The sequence below is a fragment of the Lathamus discolor genome, chromosome 2 (assembly GCF_037157495.1).
Source record: "Lathamus discolor isolate bLatDis1 chromosome 2, bLatDis1.hap1, whole genome shotgun sequence".
In the NCBI taxonomy this organism is placed as follows: Eukaryota; Metazoa; Chordata; class Aves; order Psittaciformes; family Psittacidae; genus Lathamus; species Lathamus discolor.
In genome coordinates this window covers 35,174,762-35,192,192 of record NC_088885.1, presented here as the reverse complement: position 1 = coordinate 35,192,192, position 17,431 = coordinate 35,174,762, and the positions used below count along the sequence as shown (strand labels likewise).

The 17,431-nt window shown below is 43.7% G+C and overlaps 1 protein-coding gene and 1 long non-coding RNA gene across 3 annotated transcripts in view; one reads left to right on the top strand and one right to left on the bottom strand.

Moving 5' to 3' along the window:
- CDK6 (cyclin dependent kinase 6) overlaps nucleotides 1–13,341 on the bottom strand; it is a 139,892-nt gene extending 126,551 nt beyond the window's left edge. Inside the window, exons 1-2 of one of the 2 annotated variants that reach the window (XM_065666368.1) lie at nucleotides 13,131–13,341; nucleotides 10,578–11,069 (exon numbers count right to left, since the gene is read on the bottom strand). In XM_065666368.1, coding sequence (XP_065522440.1) covers nucleotides 10,578–11,029 — 452 coding nt within the window. In that variant the 5' untranslated portion in view covers nucleotides 11,030–11,069; nucleotides 13,131–13,341. Of the gene's footprint in view, nucleotides 1–10,577; nucleotides 11,070–13,021; nucleotides 13,103–13,130 lie in introns of those variants that run through there. The other variant, XM_065666369.1, reaches the window with a different exon arrangement.
- Nucleotides 12,681–14,790, top strand: LOC136007899 (uncharacterized). Its single transcript, XR_010609902.1, has 2 exons — nucleotides 12,681–13,231; nucleotides 14,144–14,790. It is a non-coding gene; the product is annotated as an uncharacterized LOC136007899 (long non-coding RNA).
- Nucleotides 14,791–17,431: the final 2,641 nt, after the last annotated feature.

The window sequence follows — 17,431 nt, the reverse complement described above, 5'->3', positions numbered from 1 at the left end:
AATAAAGGTTCTAGCACTGTGCTAGTGAATAACAAGTTAGAAACTTTAAATGCTGTACAGCATTCAGGAAGTCTCTAATTGTAGCTATAGGAGCATTTTCTCTTGAAGCAGGGAGATGTACATAGCACTGAAGTGACCATGTGACCTGGAGTCTGGGGGTAAGCACAGCGATGTACAAATTGCCTAGGTGACAACAAGGGATAGACATCAAACACAACAGAGGGTACATACTAAGGTAGGGGGTGCAAACAGGGAATGTAATTAGGAGGCGTGAAATGTATCAACAGAAACTGCCCATCTCACTGAAAAATCTTCTAATTAAAGAACTATTTTTATAGCCCAGTTTGGTGAACTCAGTAGCCGCAGCATCTAAAAATCTGAATGGTAAAGTCTCAAAGTTGTGTGCCTGATGGGACACGTCTGCACAGACTGCCTTTCCTAATGCATTCTTGTTCATCTTAACATTAGGAATTTCTGGTTTGAACAACTAGAGCTGTTTGAAACAGTGTAGCTCTATGGACTTTAACTTCACCAGCAGAAACTCAAGCCTTACATTTACAACAGCATTTTGGATTAGCTGGAAGATGTGGATCCAATTCCTCTGTCAGTGGCGAGTGTTAGGCTGCTCACATAGATGAATAGTTAACTGGTTTTCAGATAATACAAAAATAACCAGAAGATCTTCCTTCAACTGTAATTTTCTGGTGAAAATATCGTATATATGATGATCCACTACAGCAAAGTCAGAGCACTTAAAGAACAGAACCATCTTTTCAGGAGAATACCATCTGACTATGATTTACTGAAGTTCTGACATTTATTAAGACACACACTGATACCCTAGACAGCCACAAGAGTTTTTCTAGGAAAATAATTTGATCACCACAGAGGGCAACTGAAAAGCATAAATAATACATAATACTGTAAATCTGAAGAATCTAATTTAATCTTTAATATGCAACATAAACCCCCATCACAATATATTTATATGATGAGGAAAGGGGTAGAAAGCCAAAGCTAGGAGAATGACAGGACGTGGGAATCTCACTAAGACTTACTGGAAGTGATACAATTTTTACAGCGATACAGTATATCTATGAAAACCCCACCATATATCTATTTACATTGGGGTTTAATACAACTTTATTCAAAATGCTGTTTCTATGGATACCTGAGTTTGTTGTAAATAAAAACAACCTTCCGTACCCTAATGTTTTTAACATTACATTAAAAATAAAAAAGTATGGTTATGTACTTCTATGCATTAAAGGCTTCCAATTTTCTGTAGGAACACTCGCAAGGATTCCAATTCCTTGCCATAATGAGTGAAAGTTAAATGTGACATTCAGTGGCTCCACAGCCCTCCCTTTTTATGGGGAAGGAGCAGAATGGGCAAAGTCCTCTAAGGTTGTTTTACTCTGGCAGTAGCTGTGTGTCCAAACGAGTCCTCCCCCAAACATCTAAGCACAGTCAGTACATTCCCAACTCCTACTGCCAAGTTAAAATGAAAACGGTCTTAGTTCAGAAATGATTGAGGTGGTTTGCTCTAATCAAATTAAACCAGCCAAATGTTCTTTTCAAAGGTAACTGTCTACTCTGCAGCTGTATGCAAAATACCACATCAAATGTGGAAAAAAAAAAAAGTGATAGAATTCTATCCTTACAGTAGAGCACTGGCTCCACAGATGAAGAGAAACAAAAGCACCAGCGCAGCTAGGAACTACATTCACAGAAAGCTCCTGGAAATATGCTAAGTTAAGAAACAGTGAACAAAGTACTGAAATTTCCAGTTTATAATTAATTGATTTCAGGGAAAAGGGAATTCTCTGACATTGTTAAACAGCAACAGACACCTTCAGTTATTTGTCAGTGACCACACTTTGATATTAAAAGACTAGCCAAAGCTTCACATAAAAGAGAGAAAAAAACCACACACAGGCTTTTCCATTCTATTTCTCACTTCCTTTCCCTGTTTCTATCAAAATATGTAACATTCTGCACTGACTAATGTTGCAAAAGTCTCAACTCAATAGGTTTCATTTAAAGTCAGTGTGATTCATCCGTACTAGAATCGAGTTTTCAATCACTAAATGTGGGGAATCCCTGCAAAGATGAATTCATATGAGTTATTTTTTTATTTTCTTTTCCTAAAGAAAAGATCGGTCACCTGTTAATGACAATACAGAGTGATAACTAGTCAGTGTTAGTAGTGATAAGTAGTCAGTGTTAGCAGGGATAACTAGTCAGTGTTAGCAGGAATGCTTTTAAAACAATATGGAACTTAGGTTTTGCTAAGTTTGTAAACTGTTTGCTAGGTATGTCATGGGAAACCTACCCCAGGGCAACTCTACCCATACCAGCAAATTGGCACATTCCACTACACCCTGTATTCGAGGTACCTGAAATCATCACCTGGTCCTAAAATTATGTAGGATGCTTCTTGGAGAAGAGACACATCTTCTTCCAAAGCCCTAAGAAGACATCTAAAGCATCATATGGAAGACTTTCTTATCACTCATATAAACCATTCTTTTTTCCTCCTAAAGAAAACATAACCATGTTGTTAAAATTTTAAGGCCTGATCTTGAAAAGATTTTTTCATGGAATATTTCCTTCTGAATATTTCCTGAGGATGGAACAATTTTTCAAAGGCTAAGGGTAAATAAATATACAGGAAAATCAATACAATACTTTGGATGCAATGAGCTATCTTGAAACAGTTCAGAAACCAACAGTCACATTTCCACACTGATACTCATCTCATCAAAAGCTTCCTAAATGGAGGTTTCCCAAATGGAAAATGTCCAAGTACATGACGGAAAAAAACATTCCCTGGAAAATTCTAAAGTGGTTTGTTTATTAGTTACAAACGCTTTACCGTTTAAAGGTATGGCTGTTAAATAAGCATGCATGTGTAATTTAGACTGGTTTTCAGAATACAAGAAAAATATATGAAGAACTGATATAGGAGAAATTTCCTTCTCTGAGTGAAAAAACACAGCTTAGTTGTATACGTATATAGGCACAGCAATCTTTTGATAATTTTATAGAATCATTAAGATCAACTTGCTCATCAAAACTGGAAAACAGACGGATTTTGTACAAAGAGTAAAAACCAAATGCTCCACATAAAGCTGCAAACTTTGGGATGAACAACATGAAATTTTATGAAAATAATTTTAAAACTTCATAACTAAATAATGTCAACCAAGAATTACTATGAGAGCACTCGAGGCCAACTTCACATTACTGCTACATCAGGTTAGTTACACTATTTATTCTGCATGATTTAACTTTTAATAGAAAAATTCTCTAGAAGTAAGGCTTCAGTTAATGTAATACATGAATAAGAATCAGTATCTGTGATTCATATCCTTATAAGTATTGTCCCTGAACTCTATTCAGTAAAGCATTTTAAAATTCAGTGCATAGTTACTATCATAGCTATTTCTGTTCAATAATGCACTTACATCTGTGCTAAAGCTCAAAGAATGACTTAAATCCCACCGAGTGACTCACTTAGTGCTTTGTTAAGTCACAGCCTCAAGCCTACTCTCTTCCAAACACCTGGGAAGTCAGCACTTACCTTCTCCCTATTCTGTTCCTTTCCTTCTCTCTGTTCTGTTTCACACTTCAGTCAGGGGTAGGTACCATGAAGCAAACTGGAAAGTCCCAACTAATCTACCCTGGCCCCTGTTTTCTGGGGTGGACCATCCACTCTCCTGACCTTTCAAAATACCTCATTGCATCCAAAGTATTGTATTGATTTTACTATTCATTTATTTACCCTTAGCCTTTTAAAAACTGTCCCATCCTTATGTTCACAAGGAAATATTCCATGAAATAATCTTTTCAAAATCCTAGACCCTGCTCTGTTAACCCAGGGGATGCCTGGCAGTTATGACCTCTCGCCAGCAATGGTTGTGGCAAAATTTGTTGGGTTTTCCATTCTGGGCAGGACCTAGCAAAACTAGATCTCTCCAAGACACAACCATCCACAGATTTAAAGAAGGAATGGAGCACCGGACATAATCTAAAATGACTAACATTCACTCACACAAAGACTGGAAATATGTTTTTTGTAAAAAGCTTAGATTCAGAAGAAGATAAAATACTTTTTGAAGAAAGCTTGTACTCACTCCAGAAACTGAATTTCCTAAGGCTCTAAAGCCTATTCCATATTCAACCCTTCCTTCCTGACATGCTCTTATCTTGTCCTGTTTCTGGCAGACCATGTATCCAAACTAAATCATCACATCCATTACTAATAAACAATTCATATCAACAGGAAGAATATCACTTATTTTCCCTGTACGTGCTTATTCTGTGTACTGCAGGGCTGCAAGTAGATGACGACAGGCCTGCATTCATGTGCAGTCACTTCACAGTGTCCTCTGGCAACTTTACAGATTTCTCCAAATCCTACCTACTGCCAAACCCTGTTCAGTGTCAACCACATCATTCCCCTTTGTCGTCTTGCCATCGGAGAAGCCATATTTCCAGGTAGGCAGTCCCTCCCTCCACAAGACCTTTGCAGCATCCTCCTTGCTGTGCCTGGTCAGTGCAGGAACCATCTCCCTTCCCCTCTGGCCATCACTGCTCTCCAGCCTGGAAACGCCTCTCTCTCGCCAAGGCACTTCCTGTCTTCACATCTGTCTTGAAGACCATCCTGTTTGTGTTAGCCTAAAACCGACTCTGAAGCTCATTCAGTTTTTCCTTCCCATTACTCATCCACCTCTTCTACCTCAGCTGAGACTCATCTGCCACATTAATCCCTTTAAGCTTGGCAAGTTTCAAGTTCAGTTTCTTCTGCTTCACTCCATCCCTGCATCTTATTTTACTCTTTCTGTGTGCAACACAATCCCTGTACCTAGCAATATAGAGGTAACCGTTTCTTTCTCTCCAGGGGCCTGACAGATGCTGTATGAGTGGTACTAAATAAAAATAAAACTGCATCACACAACGCAGCACACTGCTGATCTGCAAGAACTATGTCACACACTACAAGTTTAACATTAGCTTGGCAGAAAAAGGAAGTAAGGAAGGAAGCAGAATTCACCGGAGACAAACACCCCTGAAAATAGAAATGTTTCACTTGACGGGATGGAGTATCTGAATGATTCTGAGAAGATCATCCTTTAAACTTAAGAACAGTACAGTAATAAAGCCAGCAGCCAGTATGAGCATCACCACAAACTGGAAAGAGAAACAAAATTAGCTACTGCATTTTGAAATTATTTTCCCTCTGTATGTTCCCATATAATTTCAGTTTGATACAAGTTCAAATTGCCTTGCAAAAGGTTAACTAGGTATTGCTGGGCTGCTACAGATACATTCTGAATGCTCTCTATAATGTTAGAGAATTTAAACACAGTTATAAAAAGACACCTTCTGAGTAAAACACAATTTTAAGCACCAAGCCATTACACAGTTCTGGGACCCCTGCGCAGAGTCAAGCGCTGGTCTTTATGTGAGGACGCACAGGGATGGGGAGTCATGCATGCCCCCTCCAGTTCCCCTCATGCTCAGATTGCCTTGCTGAGGGAATCAGTTGACGGGTTCCATCAACTCAAGTGCAAACTAAGAGATAGCAACATGGACCACTGGACTGAAAATGCAGGGAAAAAGCAACATGAGAGTTGTCATGTTGTGCCAGAGAGGGCAGCTTATAGTGTAATTTATGTTTCAATGATATAAAATAATATAAAACCTTGAACATTGCATAACTGTGCAAATACTCATCATTACTGGGTTCCACCCCCTCACCCCCTAAACTGATCTGTGTACCAAAAAGACTGAGGAATATAATTCCAGCTCAGTGGTTCACCCTGTTGAACCTAAGTCAGTTAGCTGGGGCACCTATTCTACATTAAAGGACAGAACTAAGATTAATTCTCTATCATATGCTGATGATGACCTTGAATGGCAAGATTTCTGACTCTTATCTTTGAAATAATAACCCAGATTATATTATATTCTAATAGATTATATTCAATATAATTTTGGTTATTTTAAATTTGAAGGCTTACTAAACCATGAAAATATTTAAAAAGTTGTATTTATCAAAAAAACTACAAGCCAGGAAGCAAAAATATACAGCTTTGCAGGTTTGCTCTATTTGCTTAAGGTTGAACACTATTAAAATTGTTAAATACATATATATGTTAGAAAACAAGCACGGCAAGAGTTACAGCATTCTGCCTTTTACATCACCTTCCCAGAGTGCAAATTCACAGTTTGACGTATGATTAACATTAGGGGAAAATTATTCATCTGATTACCAGCAGGAGAGAGATAAAATGAACACAACATATTGCTGAATTTAGCATTATAATCACAAGAAGAATTTTTAGAGATATATTGCAGCAGGGAATACTCCCAGTTTTACACACAGGAATTTCCTGAATCTAGTATGTCATTTACTCCTGGCAAAGTCTGTCCTTTGTCTACATATATTTCATTTTTCCCAAACAGAACAGCACTAAGCTATATAAGTGCGGGACCAACTTTTGCCAGCTTTGATTACCGTATATAGTAAAGCTTTACTAAAGCATTACATCCTATTATCTGAAAGGTGAGCTAGCAGAGCACCTCAATCATCCTATCAGTTACAAAGGACATTTCAAAGAATACAACATACCTTATTTTAGAGCAATTCGCAGTAAGATTTACTCTTGAGGAGTCTATCTTTTACTTTGCTTTGTGAAGATAAATAAAATAGACTAAGGTGTCCTTGACGGAGGGGAACTTTAAACAAAGGCAAATGTGAGTGGGAGAGGATTTTAAGCACACAGAATTCACGCTTTTAACTGTATTTTCCCCATGCCTTTCTGTGTGCTGTTCTGACAGTCTGACAAAAGTTTGGACCAGTCCTCCAGGCCTTATTTCCACCATCACAGTCAATAGTCCGGAGTCTTTCACTACCACCACTTTTCTGACGATTAGACTTCCTTTCACTCCTTGTTTTGCACCTCATTTTATTTCATTCTGCAGTGAAGTCTTACCTAACTTCATTATCTATCACTGTAAAAGCAACTGCGCTGCAAAAAATGTGCCTCTTCTTTGTACGAATATGGAAATGACAGACTTGGAGAGAAGGAACATGAAACAAAGCTCTCATAATTAGCAGTAGCATGGAAAAATAGGGTAAATATTTGTTTAAAATTATTCTGCGCTATTTAGACATTTCCACTTTATGGAGAAAATTCCCTTCCATTCCAAATGCCAAGCACTGGAACACTCCAGTGCTCCAAGCATTTCTCAGGCTTTTAGAGGAAGGGAATCTACAACGGCCACAACAAACCTAGACTGCAGTACCAGTGCTGGTCCTGCATCCTGGCTCCACGACCAACAAAGCCACTGAGCTCTACCTCTGCCTAGCAAGTACTGGGTCTCTTCCTTACCAAATTATACTTCACATTCAGCATTACTTCATGGAGACAGAGAAGCTCTGGACTGCTGAGCTCTGAACTTTACCCTCTGGAGACACCCTGACAACTGAGTGAGATCAGCATGTCCAGCATAACTTCACGTGGCCTATAATTTCTGCCATTGCTGCCAGCTGATGCCAGAGTACTGCAGCCAAGCACAGGGGTATGCACCTCATCTGTCTGAAGTCTGTCTAAATTTTGACTCACAGGATGACTGCATTTGCACTAAGCAACGCACATGCCATTACTCATAGTGAACAGATTCAACCTCAAATTTGCAGTTCTCATTTCTTTCAGGCTAGTTGCTTGTAATATTCAGGAAAAAAGCTAGATGTCCCTTCAAAATAAAAAAAACCCTTTGATTTTAAGTATTTGTGTTGTTATCCCAGTGCTCTGAAAATGATGTACACTTTAATCCAGCACGTAGACAGTGCACTTGACACTATTTTTACTTAGTAGCCTGGCCTTTATACCAGTTTCCAGAATGCATGCCCAAACAATGAGCATTTTTGTGAGCATAACATGCTCAATAATTAAGCACAGCTAGGTCAGCTGCTTAAAACTGCAGAGCTCCTTTTGTAGTATTTCCTTTTCTGAGTATATTTACATAATACAAAAATAGACCTTTAATTTTGATAAATTGCAAACTCTTCTACCGTATTTTGTAACGGACCAGGGGCATTTAAATATTTTCAAATAATCTTTCATATAATTTGAGTCACTCCAAAGTGCTACTTACAGATTCATCTGCTCTGCAGATTAAAAACATGCACAAAGGAGTTTTTAAACAGGATTCTTCACATTTCAGAAGAGAGAATGTTTGAAATTGCTTCTTATATTCCCCTGCCTGTTTGTGGGAAAAGGTGAGCAGTCAAGGTCTCAAGCATCCCCATACATCACAGACCAACCTTCTGTGTCTGAAATGCTGCTTATGGCAAAAGGCTTCCCAACACCATTGTGAGGACCTGGAACACACTTTCAGGGATTTTTATATTGAAACTACATTCTCATATTGCTGGCTGAAATCCTGCTTGCAGAGAATGAATTTTCATTCAAACTTGTAAAAATATTTTAAGCTTCAATGTATTTATGCAACGTTATGTCAAGATTGCACTACACTTAAGCCCAAGCAAAACAAGCTTGCAGCTGCATAGTCAGTTCATCAAATAGCTCTTTGGAAAGCAAGAACTTCAGTTTCAAGGTTTTGCTGAATTCAGGATTAAAGAGCTCTTAAAAATCTTTTACTTCATATGGAAAGATCCCAATGGCAGACAAAAAAAATCGTATCGTTATATTGAATTATTCCCAAACAAGGTTCACAGTTTTCAAATACGTAAATGTCTAAACCTGGACAACTCAATCCTCACTTACACTCATAAATTACTGGGCTGGATTTCAGAAACTCTGAGAACTCTCAATTATCTCTCTACTGCCAAGGAAGAACCTTGTGTGCTCTCCTCTGTAAACCAAGCCACTTGGATTTGGTGATCAAATACAACACGTCCACACAAATATCCCACCACTTTGAAATTTACTGACTAAGCCTCTGGCATTACTGGGAGCCAGTCAAAATAATGCTTCTTACCCAAACTGTGGATTTGTTTGATACGCAGTGGGAAAGTGTGAGCTGCAACCTGTATCCCATTGCTCACTGCACTGAGACTGATGATGTGCTCTCTATTATCAGTATTTCAGAATACATGTTTTGCCTATTCAGTTCAGACATAAATCACAGAATCATAGAATGGTTTGGGTTTGAAAGGATGTTAGGATCATCTAGTTCCAACCCCCCTGCCACAGGCAGGGATGCCTCACACTAGACCAGGCTGCTCAATGCCCCATCCAACCTAGCCTTGAACACAGCCACAACTCCCCAGAGCAACCTGTTTCAGTGCCTTACCACCCTCACAGTAAAGAATTTCTTCCTAATATCTACTCTAAATCAACCCTAAGAGAAGGTAGACTGTTGTATTATGCTTCCTTGAGATGAACAAAAATTACTTCAGCTATGTACTTTGTATTTTAAATACTATTCTTTGTCTCACCTTTCCTTTTGCACCCACTATAAACCCCCTCATCTCAGACTGTAAAAGAAAAGGTTCACAGCTACAAGCCATTTTGAGGGTCTTCTCTAGCTTCAGAGTATCTGTTTCTCTAGGACTGAAAGAGCTTTGGTGTTAGTGAAGTATAAAATATTTTCCTTTTTCTATGCAATATGTGTATATAATAACACAAATAGCAAGAAATACTCTTGTTACTATAGCACCATTAGTAAGATGCTGATCAGTTTCAAATCACTGCATATCTGGGCATCTGCAAAGTGAAGCTTACTTCTTCAAGTTTGTAATATTAATAAAAGATGCTCACAGGCTGCTGGAGGTTTCCAGCCACATAAAAACTGTAAGAGGCTACAGTAGGGCCAGCCTTACCACTGAGAGAATTTGTTCAAGAACACAGGTCATTTACCCAGGGTTTTTGCTACCAACACAACAGAAAGGACATCCTGGGGCCATGGCCACCATTTTGCAAGCAAGGCCTGACATCTCTACTGTTGCACTCTTGGCAGCACAATCATCAGTACACAGTGAAATTAGTACCAGCTAAACAGTATTCAACTACAAGGCTGCCTGCAAAGCTTGAAGTCTTAAGCTGTTACTTCTCTTTAATATGATAATCTACAGTTCTCTGTAAAACCATCTAAAAAGGTGGAATGCACATTCCACTACTGCTCTCATCTTTGCTATTTCAATAATGAATAGAGCTGCTAAAAATCAGCTGCAGCTGGCAGAACTAATACTTGAGACAAAACCAGGGAGACTTTTTTCTCATTCTCTCTTATGCCTGAGGAAATAACATATACATGGCTCCTTGCCCATCCACTCAAACACTTAAGTCACACACCTATGCCTCTGGAGATGGGTGTTTGTGTGTGTGGGAGGCAATGCACAGGGATGAGGTGAGGTCTGGCAGGCAGCACCACGGCCTGCTGAAACCTCAAACCACATTCCATGTACACAGTTTAGTGCTCACTTCATCCACAAACCCAAACGAGTGTCCAGTCCATTTATGTACCCAAACTCTTGCTTGGCGAATTCATGTACTAAAACCAGGATCCCACTGATGGGGACACCTGCCTCACTTCCTCACCTGACCACGTTGGGGTGCTCGAATGTCTCCAGGTGCCTCAAAACTGCCACCTCTCGGATGGTGGACAGTGGCATCCCCTCCTCGCTGGTCTGCACCCGTACCCGCTTCAGAGCAACAAAGCGGCCACCGTTCTTCAAGTCTCGGGCTTTGAACACCTTCCCATAGGCTCCTTCCCCAATCTCAGCCACACATTCATATTGCTGGTCAGCCAGGCTTGTGCTGTCCTTCTCCATGCTGACACCACTCCTCTTCCTCCCGTGCTCCAAGTATCTTGGGGTGGCTCTCACTCTCGCTTGCTTTCTGACAATTAGTACGTTGTTCACGTTGGCAGATATGCCACACACTTTGTACCTCTGCCAGAGGGGCAGTAGGAAGCTCTTGCCCTCCTGTTCTCGGTCCTCTTCTGTAAGGGCCCCAGTGTGCCTCCTCTTTTGGCCACCAGGAATTATCATACAGTCTTTGGGAGCATTGTCTGTGTAAAGCCAGTTAGATCTGGAGGACAAATCAAGCAAGAAGTGAATTTAGTTTACTTTGTTACTTAGCACAGTTCAAAAAATGAGAAAATTAAGCTCATATAGTAGGTAACCGCATGCAAAGCAAAACCATGGTGCAAAGGAAGACGTGAACCAGCAGGGAGACATGTGTATCAGTGTCCCTGCATGGCTGATACAACACTACAATGTTATCACAGTTTGCGCAGAAGGCTGTAACATAGAGCCACAGAGTGTTGTGGGATCTGACTGGGCAATGGGTTGAATACGATGACCCTCCAACACATGGGTGATGGGGATGGCAAAGCTAACTATGCAAGGCAGTCATGCCCAGCAACTCATGTCAGGATTGCCGGTTTCTTGAGTGCATGCAGTGGAGTCTTGGGAATATATCCCATGCTATATCACTGTTACTTATTTGTAAATAACATTTGCAGGTTTCGGCCTTGATTTGCTCTCCCCTGTGCTAAGCCCTTCATGAATACATTGCAAGAGGCAAGCTCCTACCCTGAAGCACGCGTGCACAGGAGCAATATGTACATATTGAACCGACAATTATAATATGCTACCAAGCATCATGTGCTGAGGCAGGTTCAGAAATACACACTTCAAGAAAGTTACTGACACGCGAGGATTTCATCTGTGGACACAGCTACTGCTGCCCGTGTAACTGGCAGCTTAGCTCCCTCCAGAGCAGCCCAATGAGACATGGTCTTCAGGAACAGCACGCTCTGCTGCGCAGCACATGAGGCTGGAGGGCAGAAACGCTTCCTCCTGTACCCAGTTTGCCTGTATCCAGGTCCATCCACACTTTCTACAGAACTGAGGGCAAATCCTCCCCCCTCACAAAACTCCACATCAACGCTCTCCTTTTCCCTTGGTTCTTTTTAATATAACGATACGGTGACCTCCGGGGCTGTAGCCCTCTCCGACGCTGCGTTTTCACCAGGCTAGGGTTAAAGAGCCCCAGACAGCTTAGTCGGGGCTCCTCTACCCTGAATCCACGCATAAAGCCAGAGGCACTTTGCACCTCTGTGCTGATCTTACACCTTATTCGCAGAAGAAAAGCAGAGCAACCTGAAGAAAACCCGTGCCAGCTGCTCACCGCTTTTCCCCGGCTGCAGCCTGAAGCGACCCCGACCCCTTTCCTCACGCCCCCTTCCGCCGCCTTCCTCACTGACTCCAGCTGCCACCGCCGGAGCTGCTGCAGCCGCACCGCCCCGTGCAACCCGGCGCCCCCCCGCAGCACCGGGCGGCACCGAGCGGGGACCACCGCCGCTTGCCCCGCCACCGGGACCCGGACACACAGACCGACAGACACGGACAGACACCTGCACAGGAGACCCCGGCCCGCAGCCCGGCCCGCGCCGCCGCGGAGGGCGCCCCCGAGCGGCGGGCAGGGGCGGGCAGCGGAGGTGCCCGTGTGCGTGGCCGCAGGGTCGGCGGGCCTGGCTCGGCGCGGCCGCGGCGCCTGGCGGAAAGTCACCGCTCGCCTTCCCCGGGCACGCCGGGACACCGCGAGTGCCCCCCCCGCCACGGCCCCAACCCCCCCGCCTCGGCACCGAGCTTCCCTCCGCGGGCGCCCCACACGCGGCGGGGGGTGGCGGCGGGGGACACGCGGGGAAGCGCGTACCCCCGCTTCCTCTCAGGGGACGGACGGGGGGGGGCGGGCTGGGAGACCGGCTCGGCCACTTGGCAGGACGCGGAGGGGACCCCCCCGGTGGCTGCGCAGGAGGGCAGCCCCTTCCCTCGCGGTCCCTTCGCGGCCCCCGACACGGGGGACGGCCCCACGCCGCCCCCAAGGCGTGCTGCGGCTGCACGGCGTGGCGAGGTGCCCCCGGCCGCCGCAGGGACGCGTCCCCGGTGCCGTCCCAGGGGGGTTGTGGGCCGGGGGCGGCTTGTGGGCCACGCCGCCGGGCCGGGTGCGCGGAGCACATGGGCGCCCCGCGTTACCTGGTGTGCGCCGCGGCCGCCTGCACCGCCACCAGATCCCCAAATAATCCTCAGCCCCGAGGGTGTGGGGGGGTGGAGAGGGAGGGGGTGAGTCCTCCCTAAAACAAACCTCCCATTGAGCGAGGCGGGGTGGAGAGCCGGCCCCGGGTCTGCCCCTTCACATGGCGATGTCTCCGGCAGGTCCCGGCAGCGGCCGCCCGGGCCACACAGGTAGCTGCTCCGCTGCTCGGCCGCCCTCGGCTCGCATCCTCCTGCCGCCGCCGGGCTGCACCTTGGCGCAGAAGGCAGCTCGCACTCGTTCCCCAGCCCGCTCCGCCCGCCCCCCCCCCCCCCCCCCCCTTGTGCCCGGGGAAAACGAAAACGCGAATGAAAAATCGCGGCCGGCGGCCCCCGCGGAGCTGCAGCGCCGCGACCGCAGCCCCGCCGGCCGCAGCCTGCCCGTGCGGGGCTCGGCGCCGGCCCTCGGCGCGGCCGCTGCTCCGGCGCTGCGCTGCGCTGCGCTGCCTCCCCTCGCTCGCTGCCTCGGCCTCTGCTCAGCCTGGGAGCAGCAGCAGCTTGCTGCCTTTTTTTTTTTTTTCTCCCCCTCTCCTCAAGTTTTTCCCTGCTTTCCCACGCTGGCTGAATGTGACTTGACCCCGTTTCAAAAAAGTTTGACATAGTGCTTCAACATTTCCGCATTCCTCCCCGACTACAAAGGCTGCAGCCGCCTCCTTCTGCTTTCTGTCTCTGCTCTCTGTCTTCACACTCAATGAAATCCTTCATGTGCCTCTGCCAAAGGCAGCCGCATACCGCAAGGGTCGCCGCGAGCGCCGCGGCCAGGCATGGCCCGGGGCGACTGCCCCGGGGGGTCCCGGCAGGGCCCGGCCCCGGCCCTGGCCCCGCCGCTGTGCTCGGAGCTGCACGGGCGCGGGCGCAGCCGGCTGCGGCAGCACTGAGGAGCCTGACTCATTCCTGGGGCTCGGCGCTGGGAAATAACCCTTTAGGGGGTTGTTGCTTTTTGGTTGGTTGGTTGGTTGGTTGGTTGGGGTTTTTAGGTTCTTTTTTCTCCGTTCCTGGGAAATAACATTCCCACCCCCGAAAAACGCGTATTCAGCTTTCCTTTTTGATACTTTCCATTCACAGAGCGCAGGCAGGAAGTCAGCGCCCATGAATGCTTTCGGGAAGCATCAAGAAACTTCGTTGCTGCAGACCCCCCACCCCCAGCGGAGTCCTGTCTGAGCAGACTTGCGCTGAAGCTGCGCGGGTCAGGGTGTGCAGGGGAGCTGGGTACGCAGTCAGCCCGTTCTCGGGTGCGGAGGACGCTTGTTGTGGAGCCAAGCCCTACAAATACTGAAGTTGACCACACTAAAAAATAACCACCGACCTACCCTGTCTCCGTGGGGGAAAACACACACCTGGAGCCTAATTCCCAGTTCTCCCAGCCAGTACCCTCCAGCTTATGCTTTTCTGGACCTCGAGGATGATTATCGTCCCACTCCAGAACCAGCTCTTAACGGTGGTTTAATTGGGAGAGAGTGCAATGGTAGCATAATTTAACTAAGTGGGTTTATAACTCAAATAGTGCATGTCCAGGACTTGGCATCATACACCGATCTGGAATAACTAAAAAAATGCATACGCTGCTGTACAAACTAAAATAATTCGTATCAGAAAAAAGCATATAATTACCCTTTCTGGACTCACAGTGCTGCAGAGGGTAGGACATACATCCTACAGAGGGTATATGAAATCCTATAGCTTCAATAAAATTTGTTTTCCTTGCTTCAAAACTGACACCAGCAATTCCACATGCCCTTCCTATTCCTGAGAAGTTAGAAATAGCACCTGGGGGGCTGGTGAGGGGCAACTGCCTGAGAGCAGAAGGGAGACCTCTGATTTCTCCTGGAGCAACTGGGGGGGTTGTATCACTCATGCCTTCAAGCAGAAGGCCAGGGGCATGTGAATGTTTGCAGGAGACCATGTGTACTTTGCAAGAACTTAAGTTATCCTCATATTTTAGTTTAAATCAAAGAAATGCCTCAACAACTTCTGAAGTCAATGATTTATCAGAAAAAGATGCTGCAGTTAATGGCAAAGCCCATAACCTTTAACTGCGAAATTCTAATACACAGGTCAATTTTACTTTTTTTTTTTTTTTTTTTTAATGTGAAAAATCACAGCACATGGCCAGGTTCATATGTACAATACACTACCTCCCTCCTCTCTGGTTTGTAATATTTATGGTTTTCTTAAGCCTTTCTTTCTTAAACCTTTCTTTTTCTTCCTCTCTCTCCTTTCTTTTCTCTCCCTCCCCCCCCCCCCCCCCTTTTCTCCCCCTATCTCTCTTAACCTAATATTTATGCAGCTGTAACAAGCTTGGTACAGACAACCCTTAGGTTCCAGGGGTGTTAGGGCTCTCACTTTACATGTAAAAGGCTTTACTTCTGAAGAAAGAGCAGCGATGTCTTGGTTGCTGTCACCCCCTGAAGATCTCTGGATCTCCACACTCCAGCTAGGCTGGGGTTAATTGCTCTTTTCTCAAAGAGGGACTGAGGGGCACCAGGTCCTCTGGCCAGGTGAAGGTGCAGCTCCACATTCAGGATGAACATGGGAGATTTCTGCAGTCCCCTGACATTTGCCTCTGTGCTCAAATGTGCAGTTTTATAATTCTCCTAATAAACGGTGTTCAGCACAAGCTCAGCCTTTCGTCCGCTATTCTCCCAGTATTCTGGGGGAGTATGTGTAATGGTTCTTTCAGAAGTGTTTATCTGCCTACCTATGTGGTGCTGTCAGTAGGGATTGCCATGGGAGATTACACTGCTCATGCTATCACACCGAATGAATTCAAAATATGGAAGTGCCACATAGTTACTGTGGCTCTACATGAGCCTCAGATTTTTTTCAGGGACTTGTTTAAAAAATGATATGAGTATTTTTTTCTTTCGCTCCACGTGCGGATCTGGGAATCAAAGTGCTTTGTCTCCCAAAGCACAGAGTTCAAAGAAGCTCTACAAACCTCTGAAGTGACCCAAACCAATTTTCTCAATTTTCTTTCCATACAAGTTAAATGATTTCAGGAAGAAATTTCCAAACATGACGGAATATAAATATCAGCTAAAATGGATGATATTACAAATAATTTGTTGTAGAGGCTGAAATTACTTTCCTAAACTATCAAAATATTCTTTGAAAATATAAGATCTACTCTGTTTGTTTCAAAGTTCAAAGTCAAGAACATTTCAGATAATACACATTTTAGAAAAGTTCTAAATAATAATAAAATAAACTTTAAAGTTGTTTTTTTCTTTTTGTAAAATCTTTAAAAATGTTTAATCTTTTGTTTTCATGAAAGCAACATTATCCTTTTAACATTTCTGAGTTAGAACAGATAAGTATGCATTTATTTTTTATCAAGAATGGCTGTTTACCCATACAGAAATTAATAAATCCCTTATTTCTTTTATAATTGAAAATCGATTTATCTTTAGAAATTTACAGCTGCATTGAGAAATTAATGTTTTAAAAAGCTTATTAAATGTTGTTATGAAATGAATTCCAAATGCTATCTGTTGCTACCTCTAAATTTACTCAATTCTAAAGTATTTTGTTTTGTACTGGAAAAACAACAATTTGGGAATGTGTATCGAAAATTAAAAGAAATTTCTTTCTACATCACTCTTTGCCTATTTTCCATCAACTTTTCCTTTGACAAAATATGTTTTTCACTATTTTTCAATTCCAGTATTTTGAAGTTTAGTGTTTTTTTAAAAGCACAGCAAAAAGGAGAAACAATTTATACTGAAGTGCATTTAAAAAGAAAAATTTGAAGGCAGTATTTGAATTGGAATTGGATTGCAATCAAACTCCATTCACACTAGAAAGAAATTATGTTTTATGCTGTGTACAAATCATTTTCATAAAATGAGGTCTGTAATGTTTTGCTGGAAGTAATGAATAAGCCAGTGGTGTGGGAATGGCTAACAAGCAATTACCAGAACGACTATAAAGCAGTTGATTAAAATAAGCTGGTAGTGGTGGGCAATACCAAAACGTGGGATGAATAGACTAAGACTTTCAGAAAGGATGAGACACAGTGTATTGTTTTGCTTTGTGTATTTTATCTGTTTCGGGAACAGCTGAGGTTCTGCTGGGGATTCACAGTTTGCTCTTACAAGAAGTGTTCTGCAAAACAGCATGAAATTTCCTTTTCAAACTACAGATTTTCATGCAGCTTTTGGAAAATAATTTGCTGTGATTGTGGTGGCGTTGTTGGGGTTTGTTTTTTCAGTTGCATCTTCAGCCTCAATTCACATGGTTTTAAACCAATTTTTTTCTGGGCATTTATCCTCAAGAAAACACCTGAACTGAGGAGAGACCAGCTATTGTTGTAGTAAAGAGGCATCAGGCAACTGCTGTGAATATGAATAATTA